Consider the following 21681-nt stretch of genomic DNA (forward strand, 5'->3'; position numbering starts at 1 on the left):
CACATTATCTACATACTTTTGTTTATTGGATGAATACCATCTATTCAAACCAACACAGGAGACCTTATTTCAGAGCCTGATCCTTAGCCGATTGAAGTCAATGGGTGTCTTTCCATTCACTTCAATGGACTTGGGATCGGAATTTGTGTTTTTATTTAAACCTGGTACCTTAAAGATTGTGATATGACCTACTAACAGTAGAATGAGAACCTGAAAATGTCAACATCAGCATCAAGGCTGTAATACAGTTAGGATGTAAATTATCACAAAAAGGTTTTGAAATTAAAGGTGACCTGCAAAGGTAAAGAACCAGATTCTAGTGCAGATATGTGACGCAAGTTCACCCTCCCCCTGATATTCAGCCGTAAAAGCAGTCCTGTAGGTCTTCCTTCAGCTTCTATACTATCCACTGCACCCAGGACCAACTGGCTGGCAGTCCTAGATGACCCCCTTGCATACACTGTGGTGATATCACCAGAAACAGAGCAGAAGCCAACTGGCCAACATGGGAGTGGGTGCTGCAGGACTTAAGAGAATCAAAATAGAGATCAGTATAGAAGTAATAATGTACTAGCTGTCTCTAAGAACCTGGGGGCATACAGTGAATATTGGAAGCTCCTGGAATACTGTATTTTACTTTAGTAGGTCACCTTTAATGTTCCACTGATAAGTACATAACTTAAGGCTACAGTTCCAACCTTTCTAGCTGCAGATTCAGTACTACAGTTGGGCACTGATTTACACAGTGAAGGAGACCTCTGCTGCAAGTCTAAGCACATCATATTTTGTTCTTTGAATGAAAACCTAGAAAGCGTCTCTATAATACAGCTAAACCTATGGAAATACTTCTCATTTTTGGTCACCTATGGATTTGGGTTACTCTTAATATCATCTAAAAACTTCAAAAACTCTGAAGCAGGATCCTGAGTATACTTACAGGGGAATCAATTGGTGGATCTATGTAATGATAGACATACTAGCTCCATTCTCTCCCCCATCTATCCTCTTCACCCCTCCTCCCAACATAAATCCCCACTGTGCAGTGGGGCACAGGAGTAGAGCTCTGCAAAATGTTGTGCTCAACCTAAGCAAGTTTCAGAAATCCTGCCCTTCCCTCCTATTACTAGTATTCACCCTTTTTTTTGTTCTGAGACGTGCCCTCTGCACCCCCCAGGAAGAAGGACAGGATTTACCCCCCACCGCAAGTAAACTCAAGTGACAGTTCCAGCCTGCTTCACCTGCTTCCAACCTGCTTCACATTACAAAATAGTGTCACCATGCTTAACCTTGGATCAGAAGAGTGTCAAGTGCTGCATTCCACATTATGAATATATAGCATCGTAGGTGTGAATGGCACTTCCTCTCCCCCCCTCCCCCCCCCCTTCTTCTGTTCTGGTTGAGGTGGGAAGCAGAAGAAAGACTGCCACTACTCTCTGGGTTTGGGACTACAGAGAAGTCCTTCCTAAAGCTGTTGGGAAGGAAAGAGAAGCTTGAAATGCTACAGATGCCCACCATTTGGACAGCAGATCTGGGCTTCCAGCAGCCTTGTGTAGTACACACAACTGCAGGGGGTGATGAGAAGGCCATGCCTCCAATCGCAGGTTGGAGAGGGAGGGATATTTTAGAAGGTAGGCTAACTCCTGTCATAGTGCAACTCTGCTTCTAGTGAATTTTAGTTGTGTGGGAGAGTGGACAGAAGTATAAAACACCACCTCAATACAAGTGGATTCTACCGTGTGCTGTTCTTTGTGTTCAGGTGGCAAGGTAGGGATGTATACAAGTTACAATTCCATTTCACAGTAAACGTGGGGAGATCTTTTTTAATTAGAATAATAAATAATCTCTAATTAGATAGCTATGTATTGAGGGGCAGCAAAAATTTGACTCGTTACCCATATTAAACTGTTATGAATAGAACGGTCTCCTTTAACAGAACTCTGGCAGAAAATGTAGATACTATAGCTTATTTCTTCAAAATAGTGTAATAACAGCTTCTCCAACTCTAAAACTATGGTCTTTCTTTTTCTGTTACTCAAGAGTAGAAGCTGAATACTGATACAAAATGAACTTGTAAAAACTTTAACTATATCCTTTCACTGTAAAAGAATTTCCTCTTGATGTACAGATGTGCTCCAGGAGCTGCCAGGGCAAATATCAAGTTTTAGTCACAGCTGATTTCTAGCCCAAAGGCAATTGTTAATGTAGGGTTCACCACTAGTCTAAATAGACTGTCTATAATGGGATCTCACAAGCTCTTCTGAAAACATTGTATTGGCACCTGACCCACTATATCTCAATGAGCTGTATGAGAGTTTTCAGAAACACTCTGGCTTCTTGAAAGAGAACAGAAAGAACTGTCTGCTAAGTACAACAGAGCCCCTGCTTCTAACTGCTCCTTTAACTCAAAGACAGAGAATTCAAAGCCAGATTTTTATGTTCTATTCCCGCAGTCTCTCACTTCGTAGTTAATTCAAAAGTGTGTTTTGAAATCCATTGGTGTAAGTACGATATATAGGCCCTTAATATGATGCAGCACACACAGAAACAGCCAATTCACTAGCTTCTGTGGCCTTTCAAAAGAATTAAATCTCTAAACTTACGTAACTAAAAAAATTTTTTACTAAAAATTAATATTCTGGGGGCTGCTTTTTGGAACAGTACTTTTAACATGAGCACGCCACAGATTTCTACAACAACAATCAGATCTTTCTGTGCTAGGTAAGAAAAATATTTGTCACAGGACACTTGTAAGAGATTTAGGATACCATTACTGCAGACCCTTTAAGCAAGAAATTGTTGATGCCGCTTACAGCAGAAAAGAAGGGAGTAGATGGATTGCTTACTAATTTGAATAAGCAAGGCACTGAAACGGTTGCAATTTCTTTTCTTTTAACATTTCTTTATTAAAGTGGTTATGCAAGAAATGTCCTAGAGATTCCTGCTACATCTAGCAAGACTTTGATTTTACTTAATCCTACACTTGAGTCCACTAGCACATACTCCTGTGCTCACATGGAGTCCCACTGACGAATGGATACCAATATAGGATCAGGGCCACAGACAGTACACTAAAAGGGAGAGTCTATTTTATACCATTCTATCTAGCCAAGGATTACAAATACTTTGAAAAGTCTTATTGTGCTTTCCCAGTTCCTCACCGATGGCACTGAGACTTCTGAAATCTATTCACATACCATCCAGACCTTTTCTGATTTCCATTGAGGTGTAATACACAATATAGCAGAAGAAAATAAATGTGCAGAAATTTCTGTTTAAGAGAAGAAGCCTAATCCTCTTTGAGAGGGAAAACCAAGAGAAACACACTTGTGCCCCATGGAGAAATGCCATAGTTCATTCACTACTTGCTCACTCTATATTGTTCCAGGATTTCTGTAGTTTTATATTAGTGCATTATACATTAATGCCCTGGAGTGAGAGTGCTGGAAGAACTGTTTGTTTTGTAAACTAATCACTATTGAAGGGACTGAATTGAAAGGAGAATGGAGTTGGCTCAGACTGCCCCAAAACCTGCCCCAGCAGTTGTGGATTAGCACAGATCCAATTTATCTATAGATCCTTGCTCTTCTAAGGACAAGGCCCTCTGATCCATCCGGGTATTCACTGCTGGAGAAAAATGGAGCCAGGAGGCAGAGGGGCTGGGGATTTGGGTTACGAGTAAGGCCTCAGTCTGTCTGCCTCTTGTCTTTCATTTTACCACACTACTGTGTTTTGTCCCATAGGGCATGATCTGATATACTCCGTACCCTTGTGATAAATTCAGACTTAAGAGGCAGTAAACATACAGGATGGCAAAGCACTGCAGGCTAACCCTTAAGTAACTAGACCAACCAGAAAAATTAAATCCGAAGCAACATTTATGCATTTCTGAAAGGAGAAAAGACAAATCCCCATCCTTCCTAGGATCTAGAGATGGCAGGTAGACTCAGCATGATCCCTGATGGTCCTGAGAGGCCCTTTCTCTCTGGTGCCTTTGCCTCCTCAATCTAAAACTGAGGTCTTCCAATGTAAGGCTGCTAGCAAGGACCTTTCCAAAAGATGAATTAAAGCTGGCTCTCTTGGCTAGCAAGCCAGAAAGGCAGCTACTGTAAGTACTAGCCAAACTATAAACTCTCTCTCTGTGTGAAGCCAAACCTGAGAGGGATTGCCTAAAAAGGAAAAACCAAATCGAGATTTTTTGAGGTCTTTGGGAGAACCCCAGAGTAGTCTGTCTGGATCCCCTTGGAGTTACTGACACCCATTTGAGCCCACACTTTGGGGCAGTTACTATGGTCATTGTGTTAGTGTGATACGGACTTGAATAACAGCTGCCGAGTGACCTAGTAAATTGAGAAGTGTTTATATTGAAAGTCTTACTTGTATATTACTAAAAGTAGTTTACTGGACTAGATGGTTTGATTTGTTTTTTGTTTTAGTGGTTAGTCATGTTATTAGTGGTTTCAGTAGCCCTAGATCTGTGTAATATACTCACATGCCAAATCCAATACCCCTACTGTGCTCTATTTTAAGACAGCACAAATCTATGTGCCATGACCATAGTTTATCACAACTCCTCTTACTGCAATTATTCAAAGATACAAAACAAGAAACATCTTTTCTGGTTAATTGCAGCCTCCTTCTTTGCCCCAGATTAAATATTGATACTTTGTTCTTTCAAATATATAATTTGAAAATGAATGGTTGTGCTAAGGGTTTGTCCAGGCATTTGTGAAAGAAAATAAACAAACAGTGTTTAAATTCAACCATTCAGAGTGATTCGTATTGAGTTCACTGATAAATGTAGCCTCTCCACCCTAGGAGAAAAATATTAAGAGATTTCCATCCACATGCTGAATTTTTCCAAAATTAAAACAAACAAGACAATAAGGACTACTTCGTTATTTCTGATTTTCATTAAAAATGGGTGAAATTCATTTTAGTATAGTAGGACACTCTATGTAAGCTCTTTGATGCGAGTACAGTAATTTATTACATGTTTGTACAGCATCTAGTGCAGTGAGGTCCAACTTGGTTGTGGCCTTTAGATACTACCACAGTATAAATGTTAAATAATAAGAATGAATCTTTCCAAACCACTTGGTGCTTTAAAAATTTGTAGAAGTATCCGTGTGGGAAATTTATCCTGTATAAACTAAAATATTATTTAAATTCCTCTAGTGTCAAACCCTTCTATATCTTTTAGCATCAGGTCTCACGCATCAGGTCAACTCTCACCTGAAAGGTCATATTTTGTAAAAAAATAAGGTATACAAAGCCTAAAACCAATAGAAATATATATTTACAGTACATTTAAGAGTTCCAGTGTAAACTATATTTCCAAAGAAACAAAACATTTCCCTGCAGCATTTGCCACCCAAATCCTGTAGCATTGTGATAGTGTATGAGCACCTTAGTTTCTTTAAAAAAAAAAAGTGCAATTTACTAGTATATTTTCATTTTCCAACATGGGAGTAATGCATGTGTGATGCTGGGTAGGCCAGGTGCCAGCTCTTGCCAAGGCTGCAAGCATGAGCTAAGAACTGACAAACTCATAGCTGGAGACCAGACTGGTTCACTTACATGTTAGTGCTGTTCCATATTGTAGTACTTTTAAGACTGTATTTAGTGTTTAGACTCTATAAAATGTTCGTAAATTGCTGCATCCATTAATCTTATTTGTAATGTCTGTGTTTTGATTTATAACTTTGAAAATGTTTGCTCTAAACTTGTGAACAAAGATGGGAATGGTGTTTCCTCACACCTGTCCAGAAGAACTATCAAAATCAGATGGGCCATCAAGGAACACCACAATTCAAAGGATTGGTTAATGGCCCTATCGCATCTTAGAAATGCTACGTGCAAGGAAGCTCGTCCTATGAACTTGGAGGCTGAATGAAGGAAATAAAACAAAGACACAGGAAAATTTTCCATCTCTTTGCTGTCTGAACTTTTACAGGGCCAGAAAACACCACTGAAGCCAGAGATCCCCAGGGGTCTGCCCTGAAAGACACTCTGAATTGACAGACTACTACTACACTCTTAGGATTTAGATTGCAACTCATGTGTGTCTACTGCTGCTTGCTATAACCTGTAAATAACTCTTATTTGTTTCTCCTAGATAATAAGCCTTTTGATAGTTTAGTACAGAATTGGTTACAGGCATTGACTTTGATGTAAGATCTAGGATACCACTTGATCTGAGACTGGAAGCAACCTGAATATTTTATAAAAAGAAAAGGAGTACTTGTGGCACCTTAGAGACTAACCAGTTTATTTGAGCATGAGCTTTCGTGAGCTACAGCTCACTTCATCGGATGCATAGCATATCGTGGAAACTGCAGTTTCCACGATATGCTATGCATCCGATGAAGTGAGCTGTAGCTCACGAAAGCTCATGCTCAAATAAACTGGTTAGTCTCTAAGGTGCCACAAGTACTCCTTTTCTTTTTACGAATACAGACTAACACGGCTGTTACTCTGAAACCTGAATATTTTATGATTTTTGGTATAGGTGGCCATTTATCATGAAGTCCAGCTCACCCGGGTGGCAAGATAGACTGGAGAAGGTAAGGGGACTGTCTGTGACTCTATGGTGAAACTGTTAGTGATCCAGGAGTTCACATTTGTTACTGATTTGGTAAAATCTAAATTATAGAACAGACCACCAGTTTGGGGGGTCTGCCGTGAGGCAGGTACTCATGGTCATGAGCCACTCCAGACAGTGAGACAGCATGTATGCAGTACACAGCATAAATAGTTTTTAAAAATCCTTCACAATTAGTTATCTTTGTTGTTAACAGTAACACTGGTAAGGAAACCAGTTCTAAAAATATATATTTACCATAAAAGGTCAGGCCTATTTGCTCTTCTGTTGGACAGTAGCTTGAAGAGCTTCTAAACTCAGCTCCCTTCAGAACAGTATGTTCTTCTCTAACCTTCCTAAGCTACCGTACATCCCTTGGATCCCTTTATTATTTAGTTTACCATTCCTTTTGTCTCCTCGCTTTCATTTCCCTCAGAGAATAAGAAGGAGAGAACATGCCACACTAGAATCATAGAATCATAGAATATCAGGGTTGGAAGGGACCTCAGGAGGTCATCTAGTCCAACCCCCTGCTCAAAGCAGGACCAACTAAATCATCCCAGCCAGGGATTTGTTAAGCCTGATCTTAAAAACCTCAAAGGAAGGAGATTCCACCACCTCCCTAGGTAACGCATTCCAGTGCTTCACCACCCTCCTAGTGAAAAAGCTTTTCCTAATATCCAACCTAAACCTCTCCCACTGCAACTTGAGACCATTACTCCTTGTTCTGTCATCTGCTACCACTGAGAACAGTCTAGATCCATCCTCTTTGGAACCCCCTTTCAGGTAGTTGAAAGCAGCTATCAAATCCCCCCTCATTCTTCTCTTCTGCAGACTAAACAATCCCAGTTCCCTCAGCCTCTCCTCATAAGTCATCTGTTCCAGTCCCCTAATCATTTTTGTTGCTCTCTGCTGGACGCTTTCCAATTTTTCCACATCCTTCTTGTAGTGTGGGGCCCAAAACTGGACACAGTACTCCAGATGAGGCCTCACCAATGTTGAATAGAGGGGAACAATTACGTCGCTCGATCTGCAGGCAATGCCCTTACTTATACAGCCCAAAATGCCATTGGCCTTCTTGGCAAAAGGGCACACTGTTCACTCACATCCAGCTTCTTGTCCACTGTAACCCCTAGGTCCTTTTCTGCAGAACTGCTGCCTAGCTATTTGGCCCCTAGTCTGTGGCAGTGCATGGGATTCTTCTGTCCTAAGTGCATTATTCCAATTTGAGCCATACAGGACTTGAAAAAATCCCTCTACTCTTTTAGCAGAGCATTTTGCAGCTTTATCCATTATTTACAAAAAATTGTGTTAGGTGTTTCAACTTCATCCAGCTTTACCCCAAAATTCTTCTCCTATATGTGATTCGTCATGGGGCACACCACTCACTGTCAGACTGGCGTCGCCTCCTGATATTCTGGGGATTAGCTTGAGGCTGACACACACACTCACCCCATCCAGAGTTTGCACACCATCACTCTGTCTCTGCTGTCCGCCTGCGGCTCCTCCTGCAGTCTCAGGAACCAGTGTCCTCTTCGCGGCTCAGTCCTCTGGCCGTGTCACTGTCCATGTTCCCCCCCTTCCAGGGAAGGTTTAACTCAATAGTCCTAGGCACTCTTCCCGCTCACTGCCTCAGTGCCACTTACCCAGTGGCTGGTAGGGGAACCCGGGCCCACCCTCTTCTCCAGGTTCTAACCCAGGGACCCTCTGCTCAGCAGCCTCGGCCTTCTCTCTCTCTCTCTCTCTCGCTCTATCTGTGGGCTACTTCTGACCACTGATTCTCCTTTTCTTTCTGGGCCTACCACTTCCCCAAAACCTCCTACCTCTTCCCAGGGAGTGACTACAGTCCGAAGTCTCCACTGACTCCTCCCTTTCTCTGGGAGTGTCTGCCTTTTCCACGTATTCCTGTCCAGCTAACCCCCATTAATTAGCTGCCTAATTGGTCGATTGGCCCATCTGACCTGCATTAAAACCTGCAGGGCGAAAGTGGGGTAGTCACCCCGTCACATGACTACAGAGGAGCATTATGTTCTTTCCTTGATTTTCGTACTCATCTTCTATCCCAGTGGTTCCCAAACTTGTTCCGCCGCTTGTGCAGGGAAAGCCCCTGACGGGACGGTATGTTGACCTGCCGCGTCCACAGGTTTGGCCGATCGCGGCTCCCAGTGGCCGCGGTTCGCTGCTCCAGGCCAATGGAAGCTGCTGGAAGCGGTGGCCAGTATGTCCCATGGCCCGCGCCGCTTCCAGCAGCCCCCATTGGCCTGGAGCAGCGAACCGCGGCCACTGGGAGCCACGATCGGCCGACCCTGTGGACGCGGCAGGTAAACAAACCAGCCCGGCCCGCCAGGGGCTTTCCCTGCACAAGCGGCGGAGCAAGTTTGGGAACCACTGTTCTATCCCAATCTTCTTGTGTCACCATCCTCTATCCCAAATTGCTTCCACTAACAGGCACAGTGTTCAGCAGCCAAGCCAGTTCTCCATCCAGTTAGCTAGCCACTGAAGTGAATGGCAAAACACGCACTGACTGCAGTGAGTGTGCCCTTTCTCAGCATATTTACTCACCTTGCACATTAGTGTTTTTCCCTACAATACGTCAAAACATTCCTAACCTGGTTTGTAGAACCTACATTCGACTTCCATCTGCATCATTGGTAAAAAGGAACAAAACTGCTGGCTCCTCCTTAGTGCCTTCTGGGAGCTGGTCTATCCGGAATGTAATGTCCCCAACCCAGCATTCAGGAGGCAATGAAATTCAAATCATGATTGTTCAGAGAAGCCCCAGACACGCATCTGCATGTCCTCGGGACTGGTTTGATTTCCCTCATTGTCCTTAGAAGTGTGCAGCATAAGTACACATTTTTTACCACGCTACACCATATTTATTGGACATCCTCAGGAATGCCACCAAAGTGTATTTTCTTCACTGTTATATGGCATTTTGATTCTTGAGATTGACATTTTTGCTGTCAGTGTGCTAAATAAACCAACATTTTCTAATGTACGTTCACGCCAACTGAATGTCTTCATCCAGGAAACACCACATCCTCTATTGCCCACAAATCATAGGATTCATCCCCCTTTCAGGCCAATAATCCTCCACCTGTACCATCCCATATAAACTATGAAGAAAGCCAAAATTAAAAAGAATTGGGAAGATAATATCAGATGCAGCTAGTCAGTTCTCACTATCACACACATACCCTCTGACTTCTTGCCCAGTTAAACTCAGTAGCACACATGGACGCACTGCAGAATTTTACTGCAGACAGACACAGTGGTCCAAGTTATGGTCTCTTACACTTGTTTAACTCCACTGATGCCACTGGGATTGAATATCCAGAATTAAGCCCTCCTTAAAAATGTGGGACTTTAATACATAAAGCATACATCTCTATAAGACTTTGGTTTTTTTCCCCTCTTATTTACCAATCACACAAACAGTTCCCACTCACCACCTAGCAATCCAGTCCAAACTACAGAGAAAAATCTAAATGGTTATAGGTGCAAAAGAAGAGCCAAAAGAACTGTTTGATTTGTAAAGCTATTCTCGCAGGCATTTCTTTGTGGGGAGCCTGGGGGAGAGCTTACCAAAAAAAATCTCAGAGATAAGAGAGACAACCCTTAGCCCAACAGGTTTCAGACTTTCCAGTCAGTGCTTAGTACTACAGAGTACAGAAAGGAGAAATGGATTCAGCCAGCTGTTTTCCAAATACTTGCCCCACTGGAAATGTTCCAGAGGTCAGCTGATCATCCCACAGTGTGTTACAGTGGAGGGAAGAGCTGCAGAGGCCGGTTCCACAGGTAAGTGGAGGTGCAGGGTCCTGCTGTACAAGAGTCTCTGAAGCCTGGTCCCCAAACACAACAGTAGCCCATCATTTTTCTTGCACTGGAGCCCTTCCACAGATCCATGGAAGAGCCAGAATTTGCCCTTTCATCTCTTGAACTCTCCTAAAGGTTTGTTTTTCTTTTGTGGAGTCAGCGCCAGGAGCTTTAGCACATCCACATTTACTCAGTTTCAGCACTTTGGCATAAAGTGGGAAATTCGCCATTTAGATAGCTCATGCCCAAACCCTTAGAAAATTAGGAAAATCCACCAACTTTCCTTTCAATAATAATCAAGTCACCAGCAATCACTGTTATGTGTGCTCACTATCGTTGGTTGGATCTTAAAAAGCAGTGAAAGACCTTAAAAACATATTAAAAGAAATTAGAGGCAATGGCTATTTTTTTCCACAGTTTTAAAAACAAAGGACAGAATTGTGAAATGTCTGAAATAGCACCCAGTAGAAGTACTAAATCTGGAGGAAACAAGCAGGGTTAGCCTTCAGTAAAGCTATAGAATTGGGATGGACCAAGGCCAGATCCACAGATCAGGGACAGGACTGAGAGGCAACCAAGACACCAGCAAACTTTGGAACTGCAGAGTCATGCAACCCTGTGCTTGCAGTTGAAGAGAAGGAAGAAGGCTGCTTGGTTTGGGTGAAAAGATCCTGTCTTTAGAGCAGCTGGGGAAAAGTGTCAAAGGGGCATGAAGCTTTGGGGTGCCTCCCCCCAATTTTAATGGATCTGAGCTGCAGATAGCGACAATTTGCTCTTGCTCAGAATGAACAGATTTCAACAGAAACTGAAAAACAGATCATAGCCTAATCAAAAAGTCTTTCATAAGAGATTAGCATATAAACATTTTAAAAACCTACTACAAACATGCTGTAAGTAGATAGGGATTCAACCCACAAAATCCAGATCCTTATTCTAAACACTTTAAAGTTCAGGGACATTCAGCTGGGAGATCATTTGGTTTGACCAATGATAAAGACAGAGAATCTGCCAAGTTCAGATTTCTTACACCCCAATACTAAGGGCCATTAGGATCGCAGGTTTTGGTTCAGGCCCATCTCAAGTTGTCAGAAGGAACATGAGTTAATTATAACAATACTGTTAATGTAACCCTTATTAAGATCCTCTTTGGTATAGCTCTGTACTTTCTTTAATACCGCTTATCATAACGAATGCATTGAATTCCTAGAAGTTTCCCTATTCCTTAGATAAGCCCTAGTCTTTCCTCGTGTCTTCTACTGTAACTTGCACTAAGTTTTCTACTGTTAGTTAACATTTGCTTTAGTCAAGGTCAATGAATTTATTAACTCAGAAAAAAAGGAATGAATTTGTGAAAGTTACCAACAACCAATAATATTGTGTGATATTTCCCTAATGCCAGATAGAAATGGAAACATTCATTTGCGCATTCCGTCATATAATGTTGAAATGCAGTGGGCATAAATGGGACATGCTTAAGAAAATACATTTACTCAAGAACAACAACCATGCACTGGCAAGCTTAAAAATTTAACATTTTCAATTCAAAATCTCATTAAAGTACAATGGAATTCTTCAGTATTTCCTTTTCCAGCATGGCTTCTACCAAGAAATCTGTATGTAAACAGAAGCCTTTGCCCTTATAAGCAGCCTCTTCCTTCTGCTTGATCCATCCCCTAATCCAGGGTGTTTTATGTGACTTTGGGTCGCAATTTTACAAACCTTTGCACACACAAGTAGTCCCCCCTACAGTATGCCCCAAAGGCAAAGGAACTAGGGGTTAGGGGAACAGTTTGCAGGAGATGATGCCTTCTATTCATATGGATCTTGAGGATCCTCTAGATTCCTCTAGATCTGTGGAAGTAGTAATAGTCTGCATACATGGATGGTCTCCCTTCCTCAGGGTCCCATGGCTGCAGTAGCAGCCATTCTGCTGCTGGCTAGGTCCCTCTGGATTACCTTCAATAGACCCTCAGTGAGTTAATCATACAGCTTCAGGCTGTATTTACTCCCAGTCGGGGTGAAATCCAGGTCCCACTGAGGGTTTTCCATTGATCTCAGTGGGACCAGCGTTTCACCTCAGATCTCCATACAGGGGGACTGTACATCTGGTATGGGTTCATCCCTTCCTCCTCCCTGTCACCCAAACCCTGAGAAGCCCCAAGTCCTCAATGGGAAGGTGAAGAGAATGGGGTTTGCAAAAAGTCAGGTGTCCTAATGCCTTGGTATCTGCAGCAGCCCAAGGATGCAGAAGGCTCCCTGGAGGAAACATCCTTTGCCTCTGAATGGACATGGAGATATCTGTCCCTGGAGAGCCCTCTGCACGTGTACCTTATCTGTGCAGTCCTTTGTACCACACAGCATTTTACGGGATGGGTATTCTTTCAAACTGTAAAACTTCACAAAGGCAAGTTGATATTTGATTTCATTATGATTTTTCACAAAACAGACAAATCTAACATTGTACCAACTCACATAAATATAAGCCTTCCTGAACTCTACTTAGAACAAAATTTTCTTACAGGATTACAGCTAACCTGTATCGCTATCTCATAGCAAACCAAAAACAATTCCAACAAGGTTAAAATGTTTAACCTTGGAACTATTTTAGTGTCAGGTGGGACCTATTTAATTTTAACACCACAAATTGATTAAGCCAAATAATTTCCAAGAGATTACTTTTCATATGCAAATATTAAAATAGCTCAATAAAATTCCTCATACATTTTCCAATTAAAATTAAAGTAATTAGGGAAAAAGTCAAAATAATAACGTATGGTTGTTAAAATCATGCCGTCAATTTCCATCACCAGTTGTCTGTCATTTACTGCTATTCCACAGCACTATTCCATTCTATCTTAAGAGTCCGTTAATTAAAATTATGATACATGTCCAACTCAGTGTGTTGACTAAACAAGTCTGCTGAATTTTATTACAGAAAACCTTTTTATTCTGAGTTCTCAAGAAATTTTTCATATCTGCAACTGCTTGCATTAAATATCAGCTATCTAGGCAATCGATACTTTTAATGTGATATGTTAAAAGGAATATAAAAACAAGATTCTGTTTGTTTATATATATACTAAAAGGCTTTCACTTAATGACTCTTGGAAGGTTTCACTCCAAAGTGAAGGTTCTCTTCTGAGGGGGGTGTTTCTGTGCTGGATAATGGCACTGACTTTTTTTTACTATGAATACTGTATTTACCTTTGGTGCAGAGTAGTTTAAAGAAAATAGGCTACGTACTCACATTTTGTTCACTGTGCACTCAGGCCTACAAGATGCCCAGCACCCTCAACTCCCATTGGGTTTAGGATGCTCAGCATCTCCAGGAACGGCTCAGTACTGTGCTGAATCCAGTTCTACAGAACAATAAATTAGTTTTTAAAATCCAGCACCTCAGCACATGATCGGAGATAAAAATATGGGCCACCCACTCATTTTGTCATTTCTCACTCCTTCACTTGTTCTAACACTCAAATCACACTCCTCATGAGGAGCAGACACGCTCTGAACTAAATCTAAAGGGCCCAATCCTGCAAACCTTATTTCCAAGCATACTACCTTACTACTACACACAGTCCCTTCTTGAGGTAAGTGGCACTGCAGTTATAAGAACTACACTCTCGTTTGTAGGTTTCGGTCCATTAGTGGTTGAATCCCTACGCTAGATCGTAACCCCCCCCCCCCATTTTTCCCCATAGATGAGAAAAAAGGAAACAAAACATTAAAGTTAACGTAAATTTTGCTATCAGATAATACTATTGGTCCATCAAGCCTGGTAACTTGCCTCTGGAGATCTAATAATTCAGAAGAAGCTGTAAAAAATAGTGGAATTGCACAATGTTCAGCCACTCTTTGGTATCTTTAAAGAGGGGGAAACTGAGACATAGGGAAGTTAAATGACTTGTCCAAAAGTCACAGTGGAAGTCACTGACAGAACCAAGTATGGAACCAGGTCTCTAGTTTCCTAGATGACAAGACAATCCTCGTCTAAACCCTCTTCTAGTAGGCTTCATACCCACAACCTCTGAATTTGCTAACGGTTCTAGAGAGCCAACGTAGTCTATTTCAGCACAGTCATCTCTTTAATCCAGCCACATTATTTGACCTGGCAACTTGCTGCAACACTTCATTCTCCAAGTTGAGTAAGTACATGAAAACTACAGAACATATTACTTGGGGGAGGGGGGGAGGGCAGAAAATGTTATTACTTTTTTTTAAAAGGTAAATGAAGTCTTTCTGAAAATCTCTCCACTTCAAATAACTTCTCTTTTTTTCAGGTTATATTTTTAACAGACATTTACTGGATCTTTGTCAATGGCCAGATCCTGAATTTCATACTCAACCCTTACTCAGATCTGAAGTCAATAGCAGTTTTGCCCCCAAACTGATGAACCTAGCATGCTTATAGATAAGTAAATGAAATATCATCCTCAAATGAAAACTGCATAATTACAAAATTAAACCCAATAATGTCTGTACATACATTTTGCATATTTTCCTTAGGTCCAAATGATCCTTTTAAACATTAATTCATTTACAAATGGCATATCATTAACTGACATTGAACTAAGTGTAAGCATATGTATCATGGAGGAAGATTCATGAGCAGGAATACATTTCACCCTTTAACAAGTGCAATATGCAAGTTACTTTGATCAGAGAAGAATTAAACTTGTATAAATTCAGAAAAACATATTCCATGGAGAGCAAAAGCTTCAGTGGGTGAGATACATGTAAACAGGCCATTTTACATTTGAGTGCTCTTGGAGAAAAAACGTGCTGTGCACCTAAAATCAATATTGAATCTGTATTCTATAGTATTAACACTGAAAAGCAGCATTGACTGTAATGTGAAAGAAACACCCTGGGCCCAATCCTTCAGTCCTTAACAGGCAAAACACCCTTTGGTTTCTAGTGGGTGGTTTGTTTTTTATGAGTAAGGGGGCTGCAACATCTGACCCTAACTTAATTATAACTCAAACAATGACACACAATGGGCCCGTAAAATGCAGAGCCTAAGTCTGTGTTTTAAACAGTTCCATTTTTGCATGGTTACATTTATAAACTTCTTCAGAACAATATTCAATCATTTCTTTTGTGTGTGTGTGTAGGGGAGGGAATGAAGAAAGAGGTTATCAAGGGATTGTCTGGAGATCCCATTTTTTAAATATTGGGATAGGATTCCACATTTGCAGTTGGCATTTTCTTCCTTTTACATGGATATTAGCTTGAGAATGGTCCTGGATTGACACTAATGGAAACTAAATTTCTGTATCCACAAAATATTTACAGTCTATATAAAACAGAAATGCCAGCTCCCCCACAGCAATATCTCTTGAATTTAACTTGGAAAGAAGCCTCTCCATAGGAAGGAACAGAGAAGAACATTTAATACATTCTCTCTCTGCTGAGACAGAGAACAAGGGTAGCAAACATGATAGTGGTTTCTGTGATGGAAGCCCCTGTCTGTTAGGAAATGGACTGAAACAATCAACTCATCTCCCATAGACAACCAAACAGTTGTCATATGGTACAAATTTCAGGCACTGACAGTCTCAATTAAATTTGAACCAAAAGCCTAGAGGTTAGAAAAATGTCCCATTACCAATCCTTCAAACCTTAAAATAATTACATAATCAATACATTCCCTAACCAAACATATGCACAGTTAGGGCCTGATCCATAGCCCACTGAAGTCAACAGAAGTCTTTCCATTGACTTCACTGGGCTTTGGATCAGGCCTTTATGGCCTAGATCACTATAAAATGTTCTCTAAGAAGGCCCTGATTCTCCATTACCCTACACCTTGTGTAGTCATTTCCACCATATTAGAATGGTAGCATTTTACACCCAGTTTGCCTAGGAGGAACTGACTACACAAGCTGCGGGATAGTAGAGAATGGGGCCTTGTGAATCTAAAAAGATTGTAATGTTTACATTATTGACAGACCACAAAAATTTCAGTTAACTTGTATTACTAAAATTCAAAAAGCTAAAAAGGAAAATTCTTTCCAATTGTAAGTAAAAACAAGTCAAATGAGTTCTACAATTTTCTCTCCTTACAAGAAATGTGAAGTAGATAACAGTCATGCAATTTTAGGAAACAGAGACAGTTCTTCTTCCCAGGATCCATAATTTGAAACACAAATGTTCTTTAGCCTTCCATGTCCCATTAGAGATAAACTAAAACTTCCTGTCCTGATATGAACATGACTTGTACAACTCTCTAGACCAGCAGCCCTTTGCTTTATTAATGTTGGCTTTCTCTGAAGTAATGCCTTGTGTCAATAACTATGGAAGGGCTGGCTTCAGAATTCACTAGGAAATAATAGAAACTGGGACAGAGCATGTGGGTCCTGATCAGGAGAAGGCTGGGAGATGGATTTCACAAGGGAGAAGTTACAATAAGAGTGGGAAAAGAAAGGAGTATTTGAAAATGTGCAGTCCCGGCTGCATTTTCTGAAACAGAGCTTCTCTTTAATAGTCTAAAGAGTGACAAACATGCTTCATAACAATCAGTGGATCTTAATTGCTCAAACACCCACCAGTGCATTTTATTCAGCACTAAGCACTCCATACAGAACTGTTATCATTCACCCTTCAAACCCAACCCTTTATTAAAAGTTTACATCTGAGTCAATGCGATGACAGGCAGAGAAGTCCACGCTTTGCAATGTGGCGGATTCTCATACAACGTGCAAGTAGGCATGGGCTCAGAATGAGTATATCATTTGTGAGTAAGGAAGAGAGTGGAGCATGTGCCACATACGGAGATCAGAGTAAAGGCAAAGAAGAGCACGGGAACAAACATGGGACATCTGGTCTGTTGCAAAGACAGAGGAAAAAATAGTTTACACCCAGAACAATGCAGTAATCAGTTTCCAGTAAGCAGTATTAATTACCAAAATATCAACTAATCTAATCAAGAAGATTAGTGTTTATTAGTCTCTCCAAATAGCCAATGATTGTTTAATTTTACTCTGGAAAGGGATTTTAGAGTGGAGGCATATGCTTTGGTTTTAGTTTAAGTCTCTGTTGCTGTATTTATGTCATAAAAGAATGAAAAGTACTTAGATCTTGTTGGATCAATAATTAGAGTCAGAGACCACAACATCAGAAGACATGACTGAATGGATAATACATATTTTGGTGCTCAGTTTGATGCTTGTTTTATTTAATCACAACACAAATAACTGCCAGAACATAACATAAATACCTTGTAAATTTCTGATATTAGCCTCAAGAGCTTACAAAATAAAACACACCTATCACATCTAACATTCTTACAAAGATTGCAAATTCAGCTACAGACTAGTAGGCCATAGAATGTGACTTTAAAACTTGGTAGAAGAAGTGATCTAATGTCTGAACTGCTGTGGTACATCAGACACTGATAAAGAAATTCACCGTAGTAATGCCACTCCCTGCACACTGCCAAGTAGTTCTGTTAGAATCATAACCTATTTATCTTCTCTGAGTCATAATAACAAACAGTGGTGAATGATCAGTCTTCTTCTCTTGGGCTTATTACAATTAGGAGAGGAGGGGAGTTTGGCAACATTTCACCTCAATCATTAGGAACAGTGAACCATGGTATCACAATCTCGCAACACATTTTAAAGACTTTATCTGGAGCAAGAAAAGAAGTAAAAAAGCTTACCATGTCCCTGTAACAAAATGATTATAGAAACAAGGAAAAGGGACAGCAAGGTTTGGAAAGCAAAATGGCTTGAAATACAGTAGTAAAGTACACATTAGTAAGGTTTGAAACCCCTAGTTTGGATTGTATCATTAACAGAGTAAGGTTCAAGCAACTGACACCTGTTGATGTTGTTCTTGGCCACACTTTGAATTATTCCATCACCTCCCTGTCCACTGTTTCAGCATTCCCAAACTAGAATGTGAATTGCTATATAATGTTGTGTCATTTGGGACGTTCCTAAACAAACCAAAAACCAAAAGCCGCTGCTATATTTCCCCCAATACAGGGAAAGAGGGGCCACGTGTAATAGACCGCTTTTAAACGGGGAGTGAGGGGAAGCAAGTGCTTCAGATGAGCGCTTCTCAAGTCACTAAGCTCCCCAAAGAGACTATTATTAACCCATCTTCTCCCCACTAAAGAGAAGATGCAACACATTGGCACCTAGGAGGTCTAGGCAATTCCACTAGCTCTATGCAAACTGAAGCGTCTAGAAACAAGCCCAGGCACACTTCCGTCTTTGAAAGGGTCAGGAAGCCGTTGGGGGACAACTGGCCTGAAAGGCGCATTTCTTGTACTTGCGGGGTTTGCCCAAAACGTTCATTCCCCCCTGTCTTAGGGCGAGCAGGTCTCTTGCTCTGCCCTGCCACCTTAACCGTAGTGCCACGTTTGAAGATTAGAGGCCAAGGGGTCGGGGGGAGGTTAGATCAATTTCTCCGTGGCCACGGAAGGCATCTGCTTGGGGGCTGCACGGGCAGGGAGGGGAATGGGGCGAGCCGGCTGCTTTGCTTTCGCCGCCCGGGAAATTCATCGGGGGCTGGTGCTGCTGCACGGTTTGGAAGTTCCCCGCGCCAGGGGGGAGGCTCGCGCACTGCAGTGCGCGGAAGCGGGGGGCCGGGGGGGGGGGAAGCTGGCACTTTCCGGAAGGCTCAGCGCTCCCCTCACTAGCAATGCTCCGGCGGGCTGGGGCACTTGGGCCTCTTTGGTATGCTGAGAGGGAACTGCTCCTTGCTGCAGCAGCAGCAGCAAAGCGGGGGGGGGAGGGGGCACCAGCCCAAGCTGGCAACCCGCCTGGGCGCCGATCTGGGTCTCTTTGCCCTGCTTCGAGCTGGGCCCCCGCTGCCTGCGCCGAGGCTGCTGCTTGTTGATGTTGGGGTGTCAGGGAGGCAGCGGGAGCTTATGATCTACTACACTGCAGTGCCAGCGTCTGGAGCTGCCGCGGCAGGGCAGCCAGCCCCGCTCACACCCACCCGCCCGCCTCCCCAGCAGCGCACACACACAACACACACACACACACCACACCCCCTCCGGGCTCCGCGCCGCTCGCGCTCTCCAGGGATTGCAGGCACAGCCCGCCACCCCAGGAAAGCAAGCGCAATCACGGCCCCGCTCGTGCAAACACAAGCCCCGGGCTCTCGCTCCCTTCCCGCGGCTGGTATTTCCCCGCAAGGCTGCCTCTCCCGGAGACGGGGAGTTAGCCTCCCCCACCCTGCTGGCCGACGGAAAGCACTGAGAAGGCGGAGCGGGGAAGTGCCCCCTTTGGGCTGAGACCGGGCTGCCCAAAGCACCTGCATTTGCCTTCCTTATGTAATGTACTGCAAGTTTCCCCGTTGGCGCCTGTTTGAATGGAAGCCCGTGGTCATCACACTGGAGCGGAGGGAACAGACCCAGGGAAGGGGGGCTCACCAAGGAGACGCGAAGCAAAGAAATACACAGCCAATAAAAGCACCCCAGCCTGTGCTGCTGCTGGTGGGCCGGTCTACTTTGGCTTAGTTTCCCTCGAGGCACAAAAAAGTGCCCCCTGGTCTGTGCCACACAAGGGGGGGGGAGGGAGCGCTAGGGCAGAATGTGCGCTTTGGGGGTTGTATTTCACTCGGGAAAGGCGATCCTGGGTGGGAATATTGTACAAGCTAATCAGAAAGTCTTGGGCAGGACCCGAGTGGCATAGCCCCTGCACGGGAACAAACCGCAGGCAGGGGACCTCGCACCAGCCAAGAGCCCCTGAGCCCTCTTCTTCAAACTAGCTGCACCTGAGGGGGAGGGTTGGTCGACCATGGCAATCTTTCCTTTTCGGTGAAATGGACAACAATATAAAACTTTCCTTCTCTCTGGACATACCCCCTCCCCCCCCCCCCCCCAAACCAGGGGAAGCAGACTGGGTTTGCATCGTCGCCGGAGCTAATCTAAAACTGATCCTTCATACACATATTCACATGCATGTCCGTACTGGCCTCGTTATATTTCCCTTTCTCCCCTCCGCAGGGTTGCAGAGCTACCTCAATGAGCCAACAGACAGGATAGCATCAAAGGAAAACAATGCGATGCAATGTATTGCTTACCAGTTGAGTTCTTGTTTTTCTTAAGACTCTTGCCACAAAGACACTGCAGCATATGCGATCCTTTGCTGAAAATGTTCCAAAGAAACCACATTGATTTGGGCGAAAAGCAATCCAGCAGCTTATACACCCTGAGAAAGAAGAGATCCTTGCGGTTGCATAATAATAAGCTGGGATCAGTTCTCCTGAAGAGGGGCACCAGTTTTACCATAGAAAAAATAATTATATTCCGATCTTCTCCCAGTTTTTTTTCCTCACGTGGTTTATTTCTTTGAGACTTCTCAATCGATGCTTTTTGCAGCCAGCTTATCCCCCTAGATCAACACTGGATTATTACCAAAAGCGTGAAAAAGAAATCCTTTTTCAGCATAAAGCCAAACGAAAAGTAAGGTAAAGAAATCCCAGCTGAGGCCAATAACTAAACAGAGACAAAAGATACCCAAAGAGAAAACCATAGCCTGTTACTTGATTGCTATGAGGATGGGTGGATCTGCAGAACAAAAGCCAAGACAGGATTCATCCTACTGAAAGACTGCCATTGTGCTGCCCCTAGGAGAGAAAAAAACACACAACCAGTACGACCACCCAGATCAAGTCTGATTGATGAAGATGTATACTCCCCTCTTAGAGTGTTGATTTTACCATCAAATCCCAGTGATCTGTGTAATCTTATTGCACCTGCGGGTCTCAATCACCCTGCAGAACAGATGCAAATCTAGCCCTTAGCAAGATCACAGTACGTGGAGAGAGAGACAGATCTCTTTCCTTCCTCTCACTCTCCCTGCTTCCAACACCCGTGTGCATTTGGAACAGATCCCTCCCTGGATTTCGCTCCTGAGCCTTGGATGTGAGTTACAGGCATTAGATAGAGTAGGAGGAGTTGAAATTTGCATTGAAAGACTGGCTTTCCATGACGTAGCCACGTGCTTCCAGGCCTGTCACCAGTGAGATGCTTCAGCCAGCCCAGGGAAGGCAGTGTCACTGCAGTCTCTGCCTGCCCTCCTCCTTTCCTCGTCCCCCGTTCCCCCCCCCCCCCCCATCTGTCTGGGCTTCCTTGCCCTTGCTGCAGCTTAAAATAATGGTCACACTCTGCCACTTTTACACCTGGGTGAAGTGAAACCCATCCCTGAGCCAGGGAGGAAAAGAAACTGGCTTCCCTTCTGAGTAGAGAGAGGCAGGCTCCTGTCTGCAGACCCTTGTCACTTAAGGGGATGGCAGACGAAAGACCTCAATCCAGAAGCTCA

The 21681-nt window shown here is 43.0% G+C and overlaps 1 protein-coding gene across 2 annotated transcripts in view; it reads right to left on the minus strand.

The window, feature by feature from the left end:
• FGF14 (fibroblast growth factor 14) overlaps window positions 1-21246 on the minus strand; it is a 637878-nt gene extending 616632 nt beyond the window's left edge. The window contains exon 1 of one of the 2 annotated variants that reach the window (XM_074963197.1): window positions 20441-21246. In XM_074963197.1, coding sequence (XP_074819298.1) covers window positions 20441-20648 — 208 coding nt within the window. In that variant the 5' untranslated portion in view covers window positions 20649-21246. The remainder of the gene's footprint in view (window positions 1-20440) is intronic. The other variant, XM_074963214.1, reaches the window with a different exon arrangement.
• Window positions 21247-21681: the final 435 nt, after the last annotated feature.

This window comes from Natator depressus, chromosome 1 (genome assembly GCF_965152275.1).
Source record: "Natator depressus isolate rNatDep1 chromosome 1, rNatDep2.hap1, whole genome shotgun sequence".
NCBI classification, from domain to species: Eukaryota; Metazoa; Chordata; order Testudines; family Cheloniidae; genus Natator; species Natator depressus.